This window comes from Pleurodeles waltl, unplaced genomic scaffold (assembly GCF_031143425.1).
Source record: "Pleurodeles waltl isolate 20211129_DDA unplaced genomic scaffold, aPleWal1.hap1.20221129 scaffold_65, whole genome shotgun sequence".
Classification (NCBI taxonomy): domain Eukaryota; kingdom Metazoa; phylum Chordata; class Amphibia; order Caudata; family Salamandridae; genus Pleurodeles; species Pleurodeles waltl.
This window is the reverse complement of record NW_027150363.1, coordinates 1,041,264-1,061,409: the sequence shown is the minus strand read 5'-3', so window position 1 is coordinate 1,061,409 and position 20,146 is coordinate 1,041,264. Positions and strand designations below refer to the sequence as shown.

The window sequence follows — 20,146 nt, the reverse complement described above, 5'->3', positions numbered from 1 at the left end:
TCTGCATCTCCCTCTTCACCTTCTGATAAGGAATCGACTGCTGACCGCGCTGGAAGCCTGCAAACCTGCAACATAGTAGCAAAGACGACTACTGCAACTCTGTAACGCTGATCCTGCCGCCTTCTCGACTGTTTTCCTGCTTGTGCATGCTGTGGGGGTAGCCTGCCTCCTCTCTGCACCAGAAGCTCCGAAGAAATCTCCCGTGGGTCGACGGAATCTTCCCCCTGCAACCGCAGGCACCAAAAAGCTGCATCACCGGTCCCTTGGGTCTCCTCTCAGCACGACGAGCGAGGTCCCTTGAATCCAGCGACTCTGTCCAAGTGACCCCCACAGTCCAGTGACTCTTCAGCCCAAGTTTGGTGGAGGTAAGTCCTTGCCTCACCTCGCTGGGCTGCATTGCTGGGAACCGCGACTTTGCAGCTACTCCGGCCCCTGTGCACTTCCGGCGGAAATCCTTTGTGCACAGCCAAGCCTGGGTCCACGGCACTCTAACCTGCATTGCACGACTTTCTAAGTTGGTCTCCGGCGACGTGGGACTCCTTTGTGCAACTTCGGCGAGCACCGTTTCACGCATCCTCGTAGTGCCTGTTTCTGGCACTTCTCCGGGAGCTACCTGCTTCAGTGAGGGCTCTTTGTCTTGCTCGACGTCCACTCTCTCTTCAGGTCAAATTTGCGACCTCCTGGTCGCTCCTGGGCCCCAGCAGCGTCCAAAAACGCCAAACGCACGATTTGCGTGTAGCAAGGCTTGTTGGCGTCCTTCCGGCGGGAAAACACATTTGCACGACTCATCAAGGCGAGTGGGATCCGTCCACCAAAGCAGAAGTCTCTAGCCCTTTTCGTTCCTGCAGAAACCTCAGCTTCTTCTGTCCAGTCAAAGCTTCTTTGCACCCACAGCTGGCATTTCCTGGGCATCTGCCCATCTACGACTTGCTTGTGACTTTTGGACTTGGTCCCCTTATTCCACAGGTACCCTAGATTGGAAATCCACAGTTGTTGCATTGCTGGTTTGTGTCTTTCCTGCATTATTCCTCTAACACGACTACTTTGTCCTTAGGGGAACTTTAGTGCACTTTGCACTCACTTTTCAGGGTCTTGGGGAGGGTTATTTTGCTAACTCTCACTATTTTCTAATAGTCCCAGTGACCCTCTACAAGGTCACATAGGTTTGGGGTCCATTCGTGGTTCGCATTCCACTTTTGGAGTATATGGTTTGTGTTGCCCCTATCCCTATGTTTCCCCATTGCATCCTATTGTAACTATACATTGTTTGCACTGTTTTCTAAGACTATACTGCATATTTTTGCTATTGTGTATATATATCTTGTGTATATTTCCTATCCTCTCACTGAGGGTACACTCTAAGATACTTTGGCATATTGTCATAAAAATAAAGTACCTTTATTTTTAGTATAACTGTGTATTGTGTTTTCTTATGATATTGTGCATATGACACTAAGTGGTACTGTAGTAGCTTCACACGTCTCCTAGTTCAGCCTGAGCTGCTCTTCTAAGCTACCATTATCTATCAGTCTAAGCTGCTAGACACCCTATACACTAATAAGGGATAACTGGGCCTGGTGCAAGGTGCAAGTACCCCTTGGTACTCACTACAAGCCAGTCCAGCCTCCTTCATTGGTTGTGCAGTGGTGGGATAAGTGCTTGAGACTACTTACCACTCTTGTCATTGTACTTTTCATAAGAGAAAAATATACAAAACAAGGTCAGTGTATATACACATAGCTAAAAAGTTTTGCATTTCCTCTTTTCACTCTTTTCTAAGTGCTGAAAAGTACTCCTAAACTTTCAAAAAGTTCTTAAAAGTTTAAAAAGTTTTTTTTCTGTCTTTCCAAAAAGTTCTGAAAACTTTTGTCTCTTTCTCTATCACTTTAACTCTCTCTAAAAAATGTCTGCCACAGGCCAAAGTGTTGATCTGTCCAAACTTGCATATGACAACCTTAGCTGGAAAAGAGCAAGGAGTCTCTGTATAGAGAGAGGTTTGAGTGTAGGGAAGAATCCTGCCTTGGAACTGTTAATTAACATGCTTAGAGTACAGGATAAGGCCATAGGTGCCCCATCTGTTGAAAAAGTACCTAATAGTTCCCAATCTGATTCAGGGACTCCCCCAGGAAAAGATTCAGGAAAGAAACTTCATAGCCTGCCCATTACTAGACAATCTAGCATAGATGGTAATGATGATGAGCCACACCAAATAAATAGTGTTGTCTCGCATCATAGCAAAAGCATTTATTCTCACCATACTGGTAGTAATGTTTCTGTAAACCAAGCTGTTAAGTTGGCTTCTGTAAGGGACAGGTCTCCTTCTGTTCATTCCCATCATAGCTCTGTTTCTAGAAATGTCCCTCCCACCAACCCTGATGACAGAATGTTAGAGAGGGAACTCAATAAGTTGAGGGTGGAACAAACCAGACTGAAGCTTAAAAAGCAACAGCTGGATTTGGATAGACAGTCTTTTGAATTAGAGAAGGAAAGACAGAAGTTGGGTTTAGAAACCCATGGTGGCAGCAGCAGTATTCCCCATAGTCATCCTGCAAAAGAGCATGATTCCAGGAATCTGCACAAGATAGTTCCCCCTTATAAGGAGGGGAATGACATTAACAAGTGGTTTGCTGCACTTGAGAGGGCCTGTGTTGTACAGGATGTCCCTCAAAGGCAGTGGGCTGCTATCCTATGGCTATCATTTAGTGGAAAAGGTAGGGATAGGCTCCTTACTGTGAACGAAAATGATGCTAATAATTTTACAGTTCTTAAGAATGCACTCCTGGATGGTTATGGCTTAACCACTGAACAGTACAGGATAAAGTTCAGAGAGACTAAAAAGGAGTCTTCACAAGACTGGGTTGATTTCATTGACCATTCAGTGAAGGCCTTGGAGGGGTGGTTACATGGCAGTAAAGTTACTGATTATGAAAGCCTGTATAACACAATCCTGAGAGAGCATATACTTAATAATTGTGTGTCTGATTTGTTGCACCAGTACCTGGTAGACTCTGATCTGACCTCTCCCCAAGAATTGGGAAAGAAGGCAGACAAATGGGTCAGAACAAGGGTGAACAGAAAAGTTCATACAGGGGGTGACAAAGATGGCAATAAGAAGAAAGATGGTGAAAAATCTCAAGATAAGCATGGGGATAAGGGTAAAACCAAAGATCCCACTTCAAATCTTAAACACTCTTCAGAGGGTGGGGATAAAACAAATTCTTCCTCTTCTTCCCAACCTGCACACATTAAAAAGCCTTGGTGCTTTGTGTGTAAAAACAGAGGCCATAGGCCAGGGGATAAGTCCTGTCCAGGTAAACCCCCTGAGCCTACCACCACTAATACATCAAGCTCTAGTGCCCCTAGCAGTAGTGGTACTAGTGGTGGGACTGCTGGCAACAGTCAAGCAAAGGGTGTAGTTGGGTTCACTTATGGGTCCATAGTGGAAACTGATGTAATCAGTCCCAAGACAGTTTCTGTCACACCCAGTGGCATTGGCCTTGCCACACTGGCTGCTTGTCCCCTTACAATGGATAAGTACAGGCAGACAGTTTCAATAAATGGTGTTGAGGCCTTGGCCTACAGGGACACAGGTGCCAGTTTCACTTTGGTGACTGAAAACCTAGTGCCTCCTGAACAACACATCATTGGACAACAGTATAAGATTATTGATGTCCATAACTCCACTAAGTTTCTTCCCTTAGCTATAATTCAGTTTAGTTGGGGTGGAGTTACTGGCCCTAAGCAGGTGGTGGTATCACCTAGCTTACCTGTGGACTGTCTCTTAGGTAATGACCTAGAGGCCTCAGGTTGGGCTGATGTAGAGTTTTATGCCCATGCAGCCATGCTGGGCATCCCTGAGGAATTGTTCCCTCTCATTTCTACTGAAATGAAAGAGCAAAGGAGAGAAGGACTGAAAACTCAGGATCCCTCTCCATCAACAGGTAAAAAGGGTATCACAGTATCCCCTAACCACCCTACCATTCAGGATACCATTCCTGTGGTGGGAGAAACCTCTCCTGGGGTGGCACCTGTTCCAAGGGAATCATCAGTTGGCAAAACTGTACTCCCTGAGGTGGAAGTACCTCTCTGTGGGATAACTAACATTGGTGAGAAAAAGAGCACCATTTTAGTTAACATGGAGCATCCCTCCAACCCTCCCAGAGAAACTTTAGTGCAGAAACCCTGCACTGCCTCACAACACTTAGGACAGCATCCCTGCCCTAGTGTGGAGCTGATAGGACAGCATCCCTGCCCTGCTCCAACCCAAGAGAAACAGCATCCCTGTTCTCTCTTCCAGCCATATGGACAAAGATTTTGCCCAGCTATGGCTTTACTGAGACAGCATCCCTGTCTGGCATTTCCATCACTACAAATAGGTTCAGTGGACAATTCCCACTGCTCTAAACTAAAACTTACTGATAGAAACTCTGAAAATACATCTTCACATTGTTGCCTAGCTAAAAAACTTCAAACAGGGTGGTTTACATCCCCACAGGGAAGTAACCATATAGTGGATGATAAAGGGAGTAACCAGTCTATTGCAGAGCTACTCTCTACTTATCACCACTTAGACAATAAAGTCTCAACTGGCCAAGGTTAGCCTTATTGTCCTTCGTTTGGGGGGGGGGTTGTGTGAGAAAGTAGCCTCTTTCTAGCCTTGTTACCCCCACTTTTGGCCTGTTTGTGAGTGTATGTCAGGGTGTTTGTCACTGTTTTCACTGTCTCACTGGGATCCTGATAGCCAGGCCCCAGTGCTCATAGTGAAAACACTATGTTTTCAGTATGGTTGTTATGTGTCACTGGGATCCTGCTGGTCAGGACCCCAGTGCTCATAGGTTTGTGGCCTATATGTATGTGTCACTGGGACCCTGTCACACAGGGCCCCAGTGCTCATAGGTGTGCATGTACATGTTCCCTGTGTGGTGCCTAACTGTCTCACTGAGGCTCTGCTAACCAGAACCTCAGTGGTTATGCTCTCTCATTACTTTCAAATTGTCACTAACAGGCTAGTGACCATTTTTACCAATTTACATTGGCTTACTGGAACACCCTTATAATTCCCTAGTATATGGTACTGAGGTACCCAGGGTATTGGGGTTCCAGGAGATCCATATGGGCTGCAGCATTTCTTTTGCCACCCATAGGGAGCTCTGACAATTCTTACACAGGCCTGCCACTGCAGCCTGAGCGAAATAACGTCCACGTTATTTCACAGGCATTTTACACTGCACTTAAGTAACTTATAAGTCACCTATATGTCTAACCTTTACCTGGTAAAGGTTAGGTGCAAAGTTACTTAGTGTGAGGGCCCCCTGGCACTAGCCAAGGTGCCCCCACATTGTTCAGAGCCAATTCCCTGAACTTTGTGAGTGCGGGGACACCATTACACGCGTGCACTACATATAGGTCACTACCTATATGTAGCTTCACCATGGTAACTCCGAAAATGGCCATGTAACATGTCTATGATCATGGAATTGCCCCCTCTATGCCATCCTGGCATTGTTGGTACAATTCCATGATCCCAGTGGTCTGTAGCACAGACCCTGGTACTGCCAAACTGCCCTTCCTGGGGTTTCACTGCAGCTGCTGCTGCTGCCAACCCCTCAGACAGGCATCTGCCCTCCTGGGGTCCAGCTAGGCCTGGCCCAGGATGGCAGAACAAAGAACTTCCTCTGAGAGAGGGTGTGACACCCTCTCCCTTTGGAAAATGGTGTGAAGGCAGGGGAGGAGAAGCCTCCCCCAGCCTCTGGAAATGCTTTCTTGGGCACAGATGTGCCCAATTCTGCATAAGCCAGTCTACACCGGTTCAGGGACCCCTTAGCCCCTGCTCTGACGCGAAACTGGACAAAGGAAAGGGGAGTGACCACTCCCCTGACCTGCACCTCCCCTGGGAGGTGTCCAGAGCTCCTCCAGTGTGCTCCAGACCTCTGCCATCTTGGAAACAGAGGTGCTGCTGGCACACTGGACTGCTCTGAGTGGCCAGTGCCACCAGGTGACGTCAGAGACTCCTTGTGATAGGCTCCTTCAGGTGTTAGTAGCCTCTCCTCTCTCCTAGGTAGCCAAACCCTCTTTTCTGGCTATTTAGGGTCTCTGTCTCTGGGGAAACTTTAGATAACGAATGCATGAGCTCAGCCGAGTTCCTCTGCATCTCCCTCTTCACCTTCTGATAAGGAATCGACTGCTGACCGCGCTGGAAGCCTGCAAACCTGCAACATAGTAGCAAAGACGACTACTGCAACTCTGTAACGCTGATCCTGCCGCCTTCTCGACTGTTTTCCTGCTTGTGCATGCTGTGGGGGTAGCCTGCCTCCTCTCTGCACCAGAAGCTCCGAAGAAATCTCCCGTGGGTCGACGGAATCTTCCCCCTGCAACCGCAGGCACCAAAAAGCTGCATCACCGGTCCCTTGGGTCTCCTCTCAGCACGACGAGCGAGGTCCCTCGAATCCAGCGACTCTGTCCAAGTGACCCACGCAGTCCAGTGACTCTTCAGCCCAAGTTTGGTGGAGGTAAGTCCTTGCCTCACCTCGCTGGGCTGCATTGCTGGGAACCGCGACTTTGCAGCTACTCCGGCCCCTGTGCACTTCCGGCGGAAATCCTTTGTGCACAGCCAAGCCTGGGTCCACGGCACTCTAACCTGCATTGCACGACTTTCTAAGTTGGTCTCCGGCGACGTGGGACTCCTTTGTGCAACTTCGGCGAGCACCATTTCACGCATCCTCGTAGTGCCTGTTTCTGGCACTTCTCCGGGAGCTACCTGCTTCAGTGAGGGCTCTTTGTCTTGCTCGACGTCCCCTCTCTCTGCAGGTCCAATTTGCGACCTCCTGGTCCCTCCTGGGCCCCAGCAGCGTCCAAAAACGCCAAACGCACGATTTGCGTGTAGCAAGGCTTGTTGGCGTCCTTCCGGCGGGAAACCACATCTGCACGACTCTTCAAGGCGAGAGGGATCCTTCCACCAAAGGAGAAGTCTCTAGCCCTTTTCGTTCCTGCAGAAACCACAGCTTCTTCTGTCCAGTCAAAGCTTCTTTGCACCCGCAGCTGGCATTTCCTGGGCATCTGCCCATCTACGACTTGCTTGTGACTTTTGGACTTGGTCCCCTTGTTCCACAGGTACCCTAGATTGGAAATCCACAGTTGTTGCATTGCTGGTTTGTGTCTTTCCTGCATTATTCCTCTAACACGACTACTTTGTCCTTAGGGGAACTTTAGTGCACTTTGCACTCACTTTTCAGGGTCTTGGGGAGGGTTATTTTGCTAACTCTCACTATTTTCTAATAGTCCCAGTGACCCTCTACAAGGTCACATAGGTTTGGGGTCCATTCGTGGTTCGCATTCCACTTTTGGAGTATATGGTTTGTGTTGCCCCTATCCCTATGTTTCCCCATTGCATCCTATTGTAACTATACATTGTTTGCACTGTTTTCTAAGACTATACTGCATATTTTTGCTATTGTGTATATATATCTTGTGTATATTTCCTATCCTCTCACTGAGGGTACACTCTAAGATACTTTGGCATATTGTCATAAAAATAAAGTACCTTTATTTTTAGTATAACTGTGTATTGTGTTTTCTTATGATATTGTGCATATGACACTAAGTGGTACTGTAGTAGCTTCACACGTCTCCTAGTTCAGCCTGAGCTGCTCTGCTAAGCTACCATTATCTATCAGCCTAAGCTGCTAGACACCCTATACACTAATAAGGGATAACTGGGCCTGGTGCAAGGTGCAAGTACCCCTTGGTACTCTCTACAAGCCAGTCCAGCCTCCTACACTTTGTCGCTACAGTGAGCCTAAGAATATGTGCGAGCAACAGTTGAAGTCAGAGTCTAAACAGGATACATTGCAAAGATTCTAGAGCGTTTGTGTGTACAATAAAGGCAAGAACCCATCTTTTTTCTATGTCAGCCAAAACAAATGTAAAATGAAATTGAGAACCAAAACATTCCAGGATCAATTATTCATTATTCTACAGCACAGAGTGCTCCACAGCTGCCCCATCTCCTACCTTAACTGAGTGGGAGCCAGGACAGATTTTCAGCACCTTCATTGCCTATTATGGGTCGGTAAATATATGGGCTTTCTCCGCCATATTTATTCTGGGATGAGCACGATACATCATGCTGTATGATGTATTCAGAGCTTGAAGTATCTTGAAGTATCTTTCTGATGGGTAAAAACATTTTTGTAGCCTCCTGCATGTGAAGGGTGGAATCTGGATATAGGGAAATACGTAAAGCAATGTCACAGACTCTGTAATTGAGCACCCTGGAAATAATCGGTCAAGGGTGGGACTAGGAAATAGGACTTGGACCATGGATGGGGCATCCTCTCTACCACAAATGAAGTTGACAAAATATCACAAACAACTCCCACTTTTCTAATTTTATTTCACATTCATCTGATCTCGAAGTCTTCATGTTTGCCTTTTTTGTTTTATTTCTAAAGTAGTGTGTTAGACTCGGGCACATCACTTTGTTGTTTTTGTTCCTAATGAATGTTCTCCTTTTGGTGGTGTATACAAGTGTTTCGATTGAGGCCACTTAATATTTTTCTAAGTGTTGTTTGTTGTACAGCTCTCCTAAATTGATCTAAGGTTACCTACTTAATTTGTAACCTCAGATTTAAATTCCTCCATATTAACAGAGCACTTTAGAATTCTCAGCTGTCCAGTGTGCTTGTTTATGTATATGTATTATGTATTTATACTTGATTGACATACTGATATTATGTAATTTTCTAAACAGTGGAGGACTCCATGAGTAAGCCTCACAGACCCCAAGGTCCTCAAGCCCCAAGTTAAGAACTGCTGTGGTGGGTCAGCACTCACACAAACACTCAACCAGCCGGGCAGATAACATGAACACTTCTTCTGAAAGATTCTCTCCTATACTTAATGCGCTTGTCCTTAATGGCTCACAAACAGTATCATACATAAAGTCTTCACTCACCAGTGGAGTTTGAAAACTCTCCCTCTGCACATGTCACACAGTCAAAGCAGCAGATGGGCTTCCCTTCTATGGGAGCCTTCCGGTACCCAGGGGGGCAGCTCTTACTGCAGACAGAGGGGGGAGTCTGTGAAGAAGAGATGAGGAGGAAAGATTAGTTTTAGGAAGTGACAAGAGAATTGTAAAAGGCTGAAACTTCTTAGAAGAGACAAATATGGTCATGGAAACAATGATGGGTACCCACAGTTCAGACAGATAGGCTGCTAATGTAGGTGATATTCTGGTGTTGTGGCTGTTTAAAGCAGTGTAGTAGACTCAGACCGAGCATGACAATGACAGCTTTGTCACCCTGGAGAAGCCTATGCACAAGAACACAGATTCTTGGTTGTGGGGGGGGTCAAACTTAACTTTAAAGTGTAGATCAGCAGAGGGTCATATCTATAAAGGAAGCCATTTGTAACATCAGTTTATTGTGCTGTAACAATTGCTCTATTTGAGTTAAGAATGTGTGTGCCACGACAGGACTGCACAAGCTCTTCATTCACGCAACAACATAGAGAGCTCAAAGCTCTTTTTCTGGTGCCCCTGACCGTCTTTAGGGATGATGTACCCACCGCCTATCCCCATTAGAGGTCTACAGTGATAAATCATCAAAATGCTATCCAGACAAAGGCACATTTCCCCATACAGTAGATGGGCTACACTTCAATTCAGGTAAAATACAAACATTTCTCAAATGCTAAATAATGTTGAAATAATCATTACAAACATACATTAGCTAGTAATCAGTTTAAGGTCAGAAATGAAAAAGGATTAAAAAAGTTTCTTTTTTTCGCACATATAAGGCAGCTTTTGTAGTATTGGTTTTCATTGTGAACCAGTGTACATAAATGTGAATATTGAAACTGTATGCAAAACATTCCTACTGCATCAATGTGTTTGCCAGAGAGCTTGAAAGAGAGTTAATCTCTTCATCTAATCCTTGGGGCAAAAATTTGCCAAAACACTTCGGGGCAAGAAAGGTAACAAAGAATAAGCTGTTAAATTATTCTCAGCCAAAAGCAATCGCTGTCGGTCCCATTCCAGTTCATCGATCGTTTCACACCCTGATACTATTCTAGACAGAGACCAGCCATATGCAAATCAGACTGCAATGACTCCATTAAGAGCCATCCATCCAGGGGCATCTCCTTTGCAATGACGAAGGAGCATCGCCCCCCTGGCTAACAGCCAGTATCTGAAAAATAAAACAATATTTTACTATCATTTTATTTTTCAGCTGCTGGCTTAGCATGTGCAGAGAGGGGTGGGGCTGGGTCATGGGAGGGAGGAGGAGGAGGAGTGGAGTGGAGTGAACAAAGAGCCCTTGTCAGTTTGCCCGGACATCTTAGGCTGGCCAAACTGACATGCACACTTAGGTTTCTCCAACCTGGCTGTGTAACACAGCTGGGTTGGAGAACTGCACAGACCAAGCCACTCAGAGCAATCCTAGTGCTGCTTTCATGCTAGGTATGGCATGAGAGCAGCAACAGGATTGTTTGAGGAGCCTGTGCTGGTGTCCCAGGGACTGCTGGGACACCTTCAGGAGAGGAAGAGGAGTGAGACAGCAAGTGGTGGAGGAAACAGGTATGATTTTTTAAAATTATTATTTTAATTACACCCCTCCCTTGAGATTTGTGACAGCCACCACTGCATCCATCCCTATCTGCCAGGTCTCCCCTAAACAGAAACACAAGCAATACAGATCAGTTTGGGTCTACTTAGACCTCTTTTTTTAGTTTTAGCTGCAGAAATCTGGCCGGGTGAACATGGTGTCCATTATCTTAAACAACACATAGGCACTATCTGGTCTCTGTCCAGAGAATAGGTGAAAAATAATGCACTGTTATGCACCCCAAGGGATTGCTAATGGCTGAATTCATTTAAGAATTTCTTCCATCACCTTAGTTGTTGCAGCAGCTGCAACTGGGGAAGTCTATAATAAAAAAACATTACAACATTCGATCTAGAATTTAATTAAGGCTACAACCTTAACAGCTCAAGGTTTCTGGTGAAGGACCATCTGCCAAAAAATTGGGGATGTACTAATGGTAGAATTTCTTTTGATTTAGTCTTGCATCAATCAGCTGTAAAACTTGAGTGATATACTTGCTGGGTGAACCGGATATTTTACGATAAATCGTAGTATAAATTCTGAAACAAAGCAGTACAAAATCTGCCACTGTGCATACAAACTTAAATCTACCTTATGGGAGGTTGTTCTAAGGACTCGCTTTATAAAATACATAAAAAATTTATCACTTTAGGCTAAAATACTTTGGAGGCAAAATTCAATGTCCTGAGAAAGTAGACTTCATGAAACATGGCAAAATTTGTATTTATGTTACGGCTTGTGCAGGTATGTAGGAAGTAAACGTTTCAAACTGACCTGATTATGATTGAACTCCAGAGAGTGCCAGCTGATCAAGCTTTTGTTGATGAAAAGTTGATGACCAGGGGGAGCCAATGGGTCAAAAGTGCCAACTTGGATATTTCTGGTGGTTCCATTAGGATAGATAACCCAGTTTACTATGTCATACTGAGCTGGTGCATCACCTTTGTCATCAAATATAAAATCTACTCCAGAAGGTGACTTAAAATGAATCTTCTGAAGGAATCTGTTCAGCTATTAAAATACAGAATAGATGCAAAAAACGTATTGCTAAATATATTACTATCGCTCAATAATCTTCACAAAGTACATGCATTGTTGTTATAAATCTAAACGTTAAATTCTAACCATAAATTATCAATCCTCTACACCATCCAGGGAGCTTGCAGGATAATATGTTCCTTAATTTTTTTCTCCTGAGAGCCTTATTCCATAACAACGATAAACAGTTCAAGTAAACAAGGGTAATTGCGTCAATAGTCTTTCAGGATAGGTATATTAGTTTTTTGTTTTTTTTTATCTCATAGTGCCTGATTCACAAAGGTAAACTTAGACTTTTGGTCTAAGTCTTGAACAAAAATCTAAGTTTAGGACTTTTCAGTATTTAGTAAGTTACAAGTAGTATCTTTATATCTGTACTCTGGCGAATTTTCCACACTTGTGGTGGATTATGCACACTCGGGCAGATAATCCACGGAGTGCAGAATTTCCGCACTCGGGTGGATTATCTGCATTCCGGGAGGATCATCCGCACTCGGGGGATCTTTCGCACTCGGACCAGAAACATTATAAGTGCACACAAACCTACACACTATTAATACCATCTGCAACTCTGCACCAAAAAGCAGATAAAAGCACCACACATTCAAGGTTCTGTGTTTTCCACAACTACAATGTGCCTGTCTGCTGAAGACATGTTACCTTTCAGGAGAAAGTAAAATTACACAGAGGAGGAGACCACCATGAGCCTTAAATGTATAGTGAGGAACTACAAACGACTGCATGGTCTCCCCCCTACAGGAGCAGTACTTCACAAAAGGCAGCCATATGACAGCAGCAGTTGCCAATGGCTGTCACTGTTACGTATTGCGCTGGACTTCTCACCTCTGGATTTCGGATTGGCAAATACACCAAGTCTTCTACAGGTCCTGGATACCCCCAGATAAGGGTGACCCCTTCTAGTAGCCACGGTGCCGCTTGACAGGCTACGCCAAAGCAGACCATACCCTCCAGAAGGAGTCCCAGAGGGAAAAAACCCCAACACTGGGGAAAAAACCTCTAACAGGAACTCCTGAAGGAAAACAAGAAAAAACAGGACTTGACAACAGGAAACAAACAAAAAAAGGCAATATCCAGGGTAAAAGGCAGGAAAAAAGGAACAGGCAAAAATATCCCAAGGCAAAAGCAGGAACAAAGAACAGGCAAAAATCTCCCAAGGCAAAAGCATGAACAAAGAACAGGCAAAAATCTCCCAAGGCAAAAAAGCAGGAACGAAGAACAGGAGCGAACAGCACAACCAGAAGGAAGTGTTTGCAACGCAAGGAGGAATATCGGTAGCACATTCCACCAGCGAGGACAGAAAGAGACGCCACGTCAGAGCGCGGCATTACAGTCACTGCACTGGGGGAGGATATACAGACTGTCACTGATATTAAAAAGAAGGGGAAGGATGAGAAGATGAGGGCGAAGGAGAAATACAGCAGGATAGAATTGTTCAGAGCACTTCCAGGGGGATGAACTAGACCCCGCCTCCAACCCACCCCACTTGAGAAGGATGTCCTCTCCGCCATAGACCCTCACCTGATCCATGGCTGCCTGTGAGTAATGTCCTCAATGTGGTGCCAGGTAATATGTAATGATCTCACAAAAGATAAGAATGGAGCACACATATATATGTTACATGGGCTATCAATTGTACTGTATTCACAAACCCCTAAACTATGATGTAAAAATGAGCTAAGGTGCATAATATAATTAGATATGCAATATAAATGCGGTATGTGGCAGATCTAAATAAAATAATTATTTGATTATCAAATATCAATGTACACAGCACACATTGTAGTCTGTATGAAATTCACAATCATATACAAAAAGAGCTAGAATAGTTTAACAAATGACTTAATGGGTCACTCCGTATTATGAAAATGTAACAAATTACACAATTGAATCCAAAAAAACAATTTATCCCTGAACAGTCATATTTATGAAAGTAAAATCAATTGTGTGAACGGTATTCAGCCAATCTAATAACTTGATGCGGAAAACTTTTCATCCCACAGTGGAATTGCTTGCAAAGTTCAACCAAGTTCAGCCGACACGTGTTTCGTCCTATGAGGGACTTTATCAAGGCTTTTTACTCAAGATAAGAATCCGCAATTTCTTTTAAAGTCACTAAAAGTCTGTAAGAGTTAACCTCCATTTGGGATATCAAATCTTGTATTGGCTTCTAAATTCACAAGGTAATTTGTGTGTACCAGGTGTTGTTCATGTATCCAAAGTGCTAGGCATCTCAGTGTCTTGTCCAAAGGAATCCCGACGGACCCATACTCCTTCGATACCGGCATCAAGCAACCCCAATAATATGTAATGATACTAACACTGACACTAACTGATTAATGGCTGTGATACTTTTCAAATGTGGCCATGAATGTTGTCCTAAGTATGTGCAATTTGCATAGTGAGTCAGTGCAGGAAAGTAGCCTCTTTCTAGCCTTGTTATCCCCACTTATGGCCTGTTTGTGAGTATCCGTCTGAGTGTTTTTACTGTCTCACTGGGATCCTGCTAGCCAGGGCCCAGTGCTCATAGTGAAAACCCTATGTTGTCAGTGTGTTTGTTATGTGTCACTGGGATCATGCTAGCCAGGACCCCAGTGCTCATAAGTTTGTGGCCTATATGTGTTCCCTGTGTGGTGCCTAACTGTCTCACTGAGGCTCTGCTAACCAGAACCTCAGTGGTTATGCTCTCTCTGCTTTCCAAATTTCTCACTAACAGGCTAGTGACTAAATTTACCAATTCACATTGGCATACTGGTACACCCATACAATTCCATTGTATATGGTACTGAGGTACCCAGGGTGTTTTGCCACCCATAGGGAGCTCAGACAATTCTTACACAGGACTGCCACTGCAGCCTGAGTGAAATAATGTCCATATTATTTCACAGCCATTTTACACTGCACATAAGTAACTTATAAGTCACCTATATGTCTAACCTTCACCTGGTGAAGGTTGGGTGCAAAGTTACTAAGTGTGTGGGCACCCTGGCACTAGCCAAGGTGCCCCCACATTGTTCAGGGCAAATTCCCCGGACTTTGTGAGTGCGGGGACACCATTACACACGTGCCCTACACATAGGGCACTACCTACGTGTAGTTTCACAATGGTAACTCCGAACATGGCCATGTAACATGTCTAAGATTAGGGAATTGTCACCACAATACCATTCTGGTATTGGGGAGACAATTCCATGATCCCCGGGGTCTCTAGCACAGAACCCGGGTACTGCCAAACTGCCTTTCCGGGGTTTTCACTGCAGCTGCTGCCAACCCCTCAGACAGGTTTCTGCCCCCTGGGGTCCAGGCAGCCCTGGCCCAGGAAGGCAGAACAAAGGACTTCCTCAGAGAGAGGGTGTTACACCCTCTCCCTCTGGAAAAGCTGAGAAAGGCTGGGGAGGAGTAGCCTCCCCCAGTGTCTGGAAATGCTTTGATGGGCACAGATGCTGCCCATCTCTGCATAAGCCAGTCTACACCGGTTCAGGGATCCACCAGTCCTGCTCTGGCGTGAAACTGGAGACTCCCCTGACCTGCACCTCCCAGGGGAGGTGCCCAGAGCTCCTCCAGTGTGCCCCAGACCTCTGCCATCTTGGATTCAGAGGTGTTGCTGGCACACTGGACTGCTCTGAGTGGCCAGTGCCAGCAGGTGACGTCAGAGGCTCCTTCTGAAAGGCTCTTACCTCTCTTGGTAGCCCATCCTCCTAACCTGGTAGCCAAACCTCCTTTTCTGGCTATTCAGGGTCTCTGCTTTGGGGAATTCTTCAGATAACGAATGCAAGAGCTCATCAGAGTTCCTCTGCATCTCCCTCTTCACCTTCTACCAAAGGATCGACCGCTGACTGCTCCAGGACGCCTGCAAAACTGCAACAAAGTAGCAAGACGATTACCAGCAACATTGTAGTGCCTCATCCTGCCGGCTTTCTTGACTGTTTCCAGGTGGTGGATGCTCTGGGGGTAGCCTGCCTTCACCCTGCACCAGAAGCTCAGAAGAAATCTCCCGTGGGTCAACGGAACCTTCCCCCTGCTAACGCAGGCACCAAAAGACTGCATCACCGGTCCTCTGGGTCCCCTCTCATCCTGACGAGCGTGGTCCCTGGCACACAGCAACTGTGTCCAAGTGACTCCCACAGTCCAGTGACTCTTCAGTCCAAGTTTGGTGGAGGTAAGTCCTTGATTCCCCACGCTAGCCTGCAAAGCTGTGTTCCCCGTGATTTGCAGCTGCTCCAGCTCCTGTGCACTCTTCCAGGATTTCCTTAATGCACAGCCTAGCCTGGGTCCCCAGCACTGTGTCCTGCAGTGCCCAGCTCACTGAGTTGGCATCAGACGTTGTGGGACTCCCTTGTGTACCTTCACGTGGACTCCAGTTCACTCTTTTTCTAAGTGCCTGTTGGGGTACTTCTGCTGGGGCTGCCTGCTTCTGTGAGGGCTCCCCGAATTGCTGGACAACCCCTCTGACTCCTCCCCTAAGTGGCGACATTCTGGTCCCTCCTGGGCCCTTGCAGCACCCAAAAACCTCTAATGTGACTCTTGCAGCTAGCAAGGCTTGTTGGTAGTCATTCTGCACAGAAACACTGCAGCAAGCTTCATCCTAACGTGGGACATCCGTCTTCCAAAGGAGAAGTCCCTAGTCCTCTTCTTTCTTGCAGAACTTTAAGCTTCGTCCAACCAGAGGCAGCTTCCTTGCATCTTCAGCTGGCATTTCCTGGGCTCCTTCCCACTCTCGACAATGTCGCGACTGTTGGACTTGGTCCCCTTGTCTTACAGGTACTTAGGTCTATAAATCCACTGTTGTTGCATTGCTGGTGTTTGTTCTTCCTGCAGAATCCCCCTATCACGACTTCTGTGCTCTCTGGGGGGTAGTAGGTGTACTTTACTCCTACTTTTCAGGGTCTTGGGGTGGGGTATTTTTCTAACCCTCACTATTTTCCTATAGTCCCAGCGACCCTCTACAAGCTCACATAGGTCTGGGGTCCATTTGTGGTTCGCATTCCACTTTCGGAGTATATGGTTTGTGTTGCCCCTATCCCTATGTGCTCCTATTGCAACCTATTGTAATTCTACACTGTTTGCATTACTTTTCTTGCTATTACTTACCTAATTTTGGTTTGTGTATGTATATCTTGGTTATAATACTTACCTTCTTACTGAGGGTACTCATTGAGATACTTGTGGCATATTGTCATAAAAATAAAGTACCTTTATTTTTAGTAACTCTGTTTATTGTGTTTTCTTATGATATTGTGCATATGATAGAAGTTGTATTGTAGGAGCTTTGGATGTCTCCTAGTTCAGCCTAAGCTGCTTTGCCATAGCTACCTTCTATCAGCCTAGGCTGCTAGAAACACCTCTTCTACACTAATAGGGGATAACTGGACCTGGCACAGAGTGTAAGTACCCTTGGTACCCACTATAAGCCAGGCCAGCCTCCTACAGTCAGACCCTGATGTGTCTCATTTAGTCTATTGCAGTACAAGTCCCAGAATCATTTGTGGTACCAATGGTAACTTCCAATTCCTCAGTCCCAAAGATTGGGCCATTCCTTCTGCCTCATCCATTTAACATTGGTAAATAACAATAGATAATGTCCCATGTTAACTTACCACTGCTGTTAGCATGTAGGTGTAATTGTGTACATATGTGACAGGTTGCACAAATTCAAATAACCTGGTTGATTCTGATGACCTTTCTCTTTTGTTGCTGCATACAGCCAAAGTACAGTCACACACTGGAACAGAGGCCCCTACACCATCACCATCACCATCACCAACACAAACTGGTACGTAAAAATGGCCAGGAGAGGGCCCTAACTCCTTCATTGTAATCAGTCAACCTATAGATATATTACATAGAATATATAAACAGTGCCAAACCTGTGAAATGAACTAGGAAATGTTGTGTATCATATCTGTCAACTAGAATGTAAACAACGAACACACATATTATAGTAGGCACTGTGACATTGTCCAGATATACACAGCCTGCAGAGATCTATGCTACATGTATGGGTGTGACATCTGGTCAGGCACCACACACTGGGAAGATGTCGGACACTAGTAAGTATACCTAAAATGTACTTTAGCAAATGCATATGCTCCTAAACTGTGGATTATATGTCAGCAGTATTCATCCAAAGAGAGGCAGCAGGCTACAAATCAGCGCACTGGACCAAGCATCTTAGATTATAAAAGAAATTTGTTAATCTATCCTTCTTGTGTGCACTTAAACCAATGCCTGCTGCCAGGGTGTACTCCTTTTAACACTAAAGGAACAATACAGTATAGAACAAAGGTAGTGCACCACCACCAATAAAATAGAATGCCCAATTCTTTGATTAATAGTTGTTCAAATCTTCTTTTTAATCTTTTTTCTTTCTTTCCTCTCAGTTGTCCAATAATACATGAATTCACAACAACATCAGTTTTGTCCTTTCACATAGGACTTCTTCAGGGCTGTAATACAGCACATGTGACACACATTCAGTATAATACATGACAGTATGAAAAACACACAAATACACATTTATATAAACAAACAGTAAACCACAATGTTGTAATAAATACATAAATGTATACCATTCTTTGAAAGAGAAGAAACTGTCAAGGGACTGTAATAATTCATAAAAAAACACTCATATCCAAATATTTGAACTACGTGTGAAAAATTACACATATAAAAAACATAGGAATAATACATGCACAATATATATATAATACATACAAAAACATCCACAAGCAGAGACACAGATACAAATAAATATATCATCATAGAATACCCCCCAAAAAACACATATATGAAAAAATATACGCTTACAAAATATTTAAAAAATATTGTATGTAAAGCCCCCCCCAAAATCACCTTTCTAAATCCTATAAAATACACCCAACCTTAATATAACACAATTCATTTACCCTTATAAATATGTAGCAAAAAGACTCACCTACTACTCATACACCTACCAATTTGTAATTCATAGTTAAAAGCAATTTCATTAAATCTACCTAAACAAAAGGCCTCAAGTTTGATTAGTTTAATCGCCGTTCTTAGATCATTCATACCTCCAGTATACAAGTCTAATATAAAGGGAAAAGAATCTTATATCACCTATTTATAAAAAAAACAATCCTCATTTCCAAGTCATATTCAAGAATTTGCCATTACGAATAAGATGTACACATCTTGTAACAATCCAACATTATCATTCAAGTATCCCACAAGTCTCCACTAATTAATCAATGCAAAGTATCAGCATATGCAGAATGAGACAGACAAACCGCACATAGAACATCAAACTCCTCATCGTTTCCAAAAATGAAGGTGCCACACTTCGGCATCCCATAATATATAACACCATTATCATTCAAATATCTCGTAGATCCCCACAAATTGAGAAATACAAAATATCGGCATGAGTGAAGTAAGGAAAGCAAATAACAAGTATAGCATTGATACGTACTCAAACCTCTCATGATATGCATAAAATGCCATAACCAGACACCATAATGTTGTGTACCAAAATCATAGTATAAATACGTCTTATTCCTCCATAGTTTAAGTGATGCAGCGGTATCCATATGCATGAAATATGTCGAAAAAACACCATGCGCAACACTGAGTTTAAATACCCCGCCGTCCTATGCCCCGGTGTAGCCAGTCAAATCAGAAGAGCACCATCATGGAAGATCACCAATCGCATATACCGAAAGTTAAGGCTAACTCAATGCAATAGTATTCACGAGCGCCATATTGGAAAGGAGTAAACCTATTCTTAAAAGGTCACTTATTGCAAATGTTCTTAAATATAATAGATGTAGCAAACAAAACCAACCAAATTCACTTAACATTATATATTAGCGCATTTACAGGAACCAACGTCAAGTTTGCAATTCACGTGTATCGAAAATTGTAATTACGATAAAATTCACACCCACCTTGAAAAGTAAACACATTCACCAAAACTCACTTTTTCTATGTATTCTTAAGTAAATTACTACCACCGCCATAACTAACTAGATTCACTTCTCATTGCGCATAACACATTTGATGACACTATCAATAAGTCCAACAATCGCGCCTGCCAAAATTGTATAATTAACTAGATGCTGCAATAATTGCGACCGTCAAATTGGATATAAAGAACAAGCCTGTTCATAAAAACTCACTGTTTATAAGCGTTCCTGAATTTTGATATCACAAACGAAGCTGACTGGATTGTTTCGCCAATACTAATAGTCAAAACATTCTTGCACCAATATATTAAAAACTACCAACATCCTCGCTCCGAGTAAGGAGCCACCATGACGACGGCCCCAATCATTTGTGCTGAGGGTTATCCCTCCTTATAAACAAAATTATTTACGACAGCTGCTTTATTAAAAAGATACAACATCTTCCTATACACTCTGGTTTCACAAATTTCTTTAAAGATCATTAATATTGTAAATACAGCTAGTTGAATCATTCGCCACTTTATATAACAAAACAAATTAGGG

The 20,146-nt window shown here is 44.1% G+C and overlaps 1 protein-coding gene across 1 annotated transcript in view; it reads right to left on the bottom strand.

Annotated features, from left to right (window-relative positions):
- The window catches only part of LOC138278819 (vomeronasal type-2 receptor 26-like), a 104,464-nt gene extending 85,476 nt beyond the window's left edge, over positions 1-18,988 (bottom strand). Inside the window, exons 1-2 of the mRNA XM_069219329.1 lie at positions 18,929-18,988; positions 8,954-9,077 (exon numbers count right to left, since the gene is read on the bottom strand). Of these exons, the coding sequence (XP_069075430.1) occupies positions 8,954-9,077; positions 18,929-18,988 (184 nt within the window). The remainder of the gene's footprint in view (positions 1-8,953; positions 9,078-18,928) is intronic.
- Between the last annotated feature and the right edge of the window lie 1,158 nt (positions 18,989-20,146).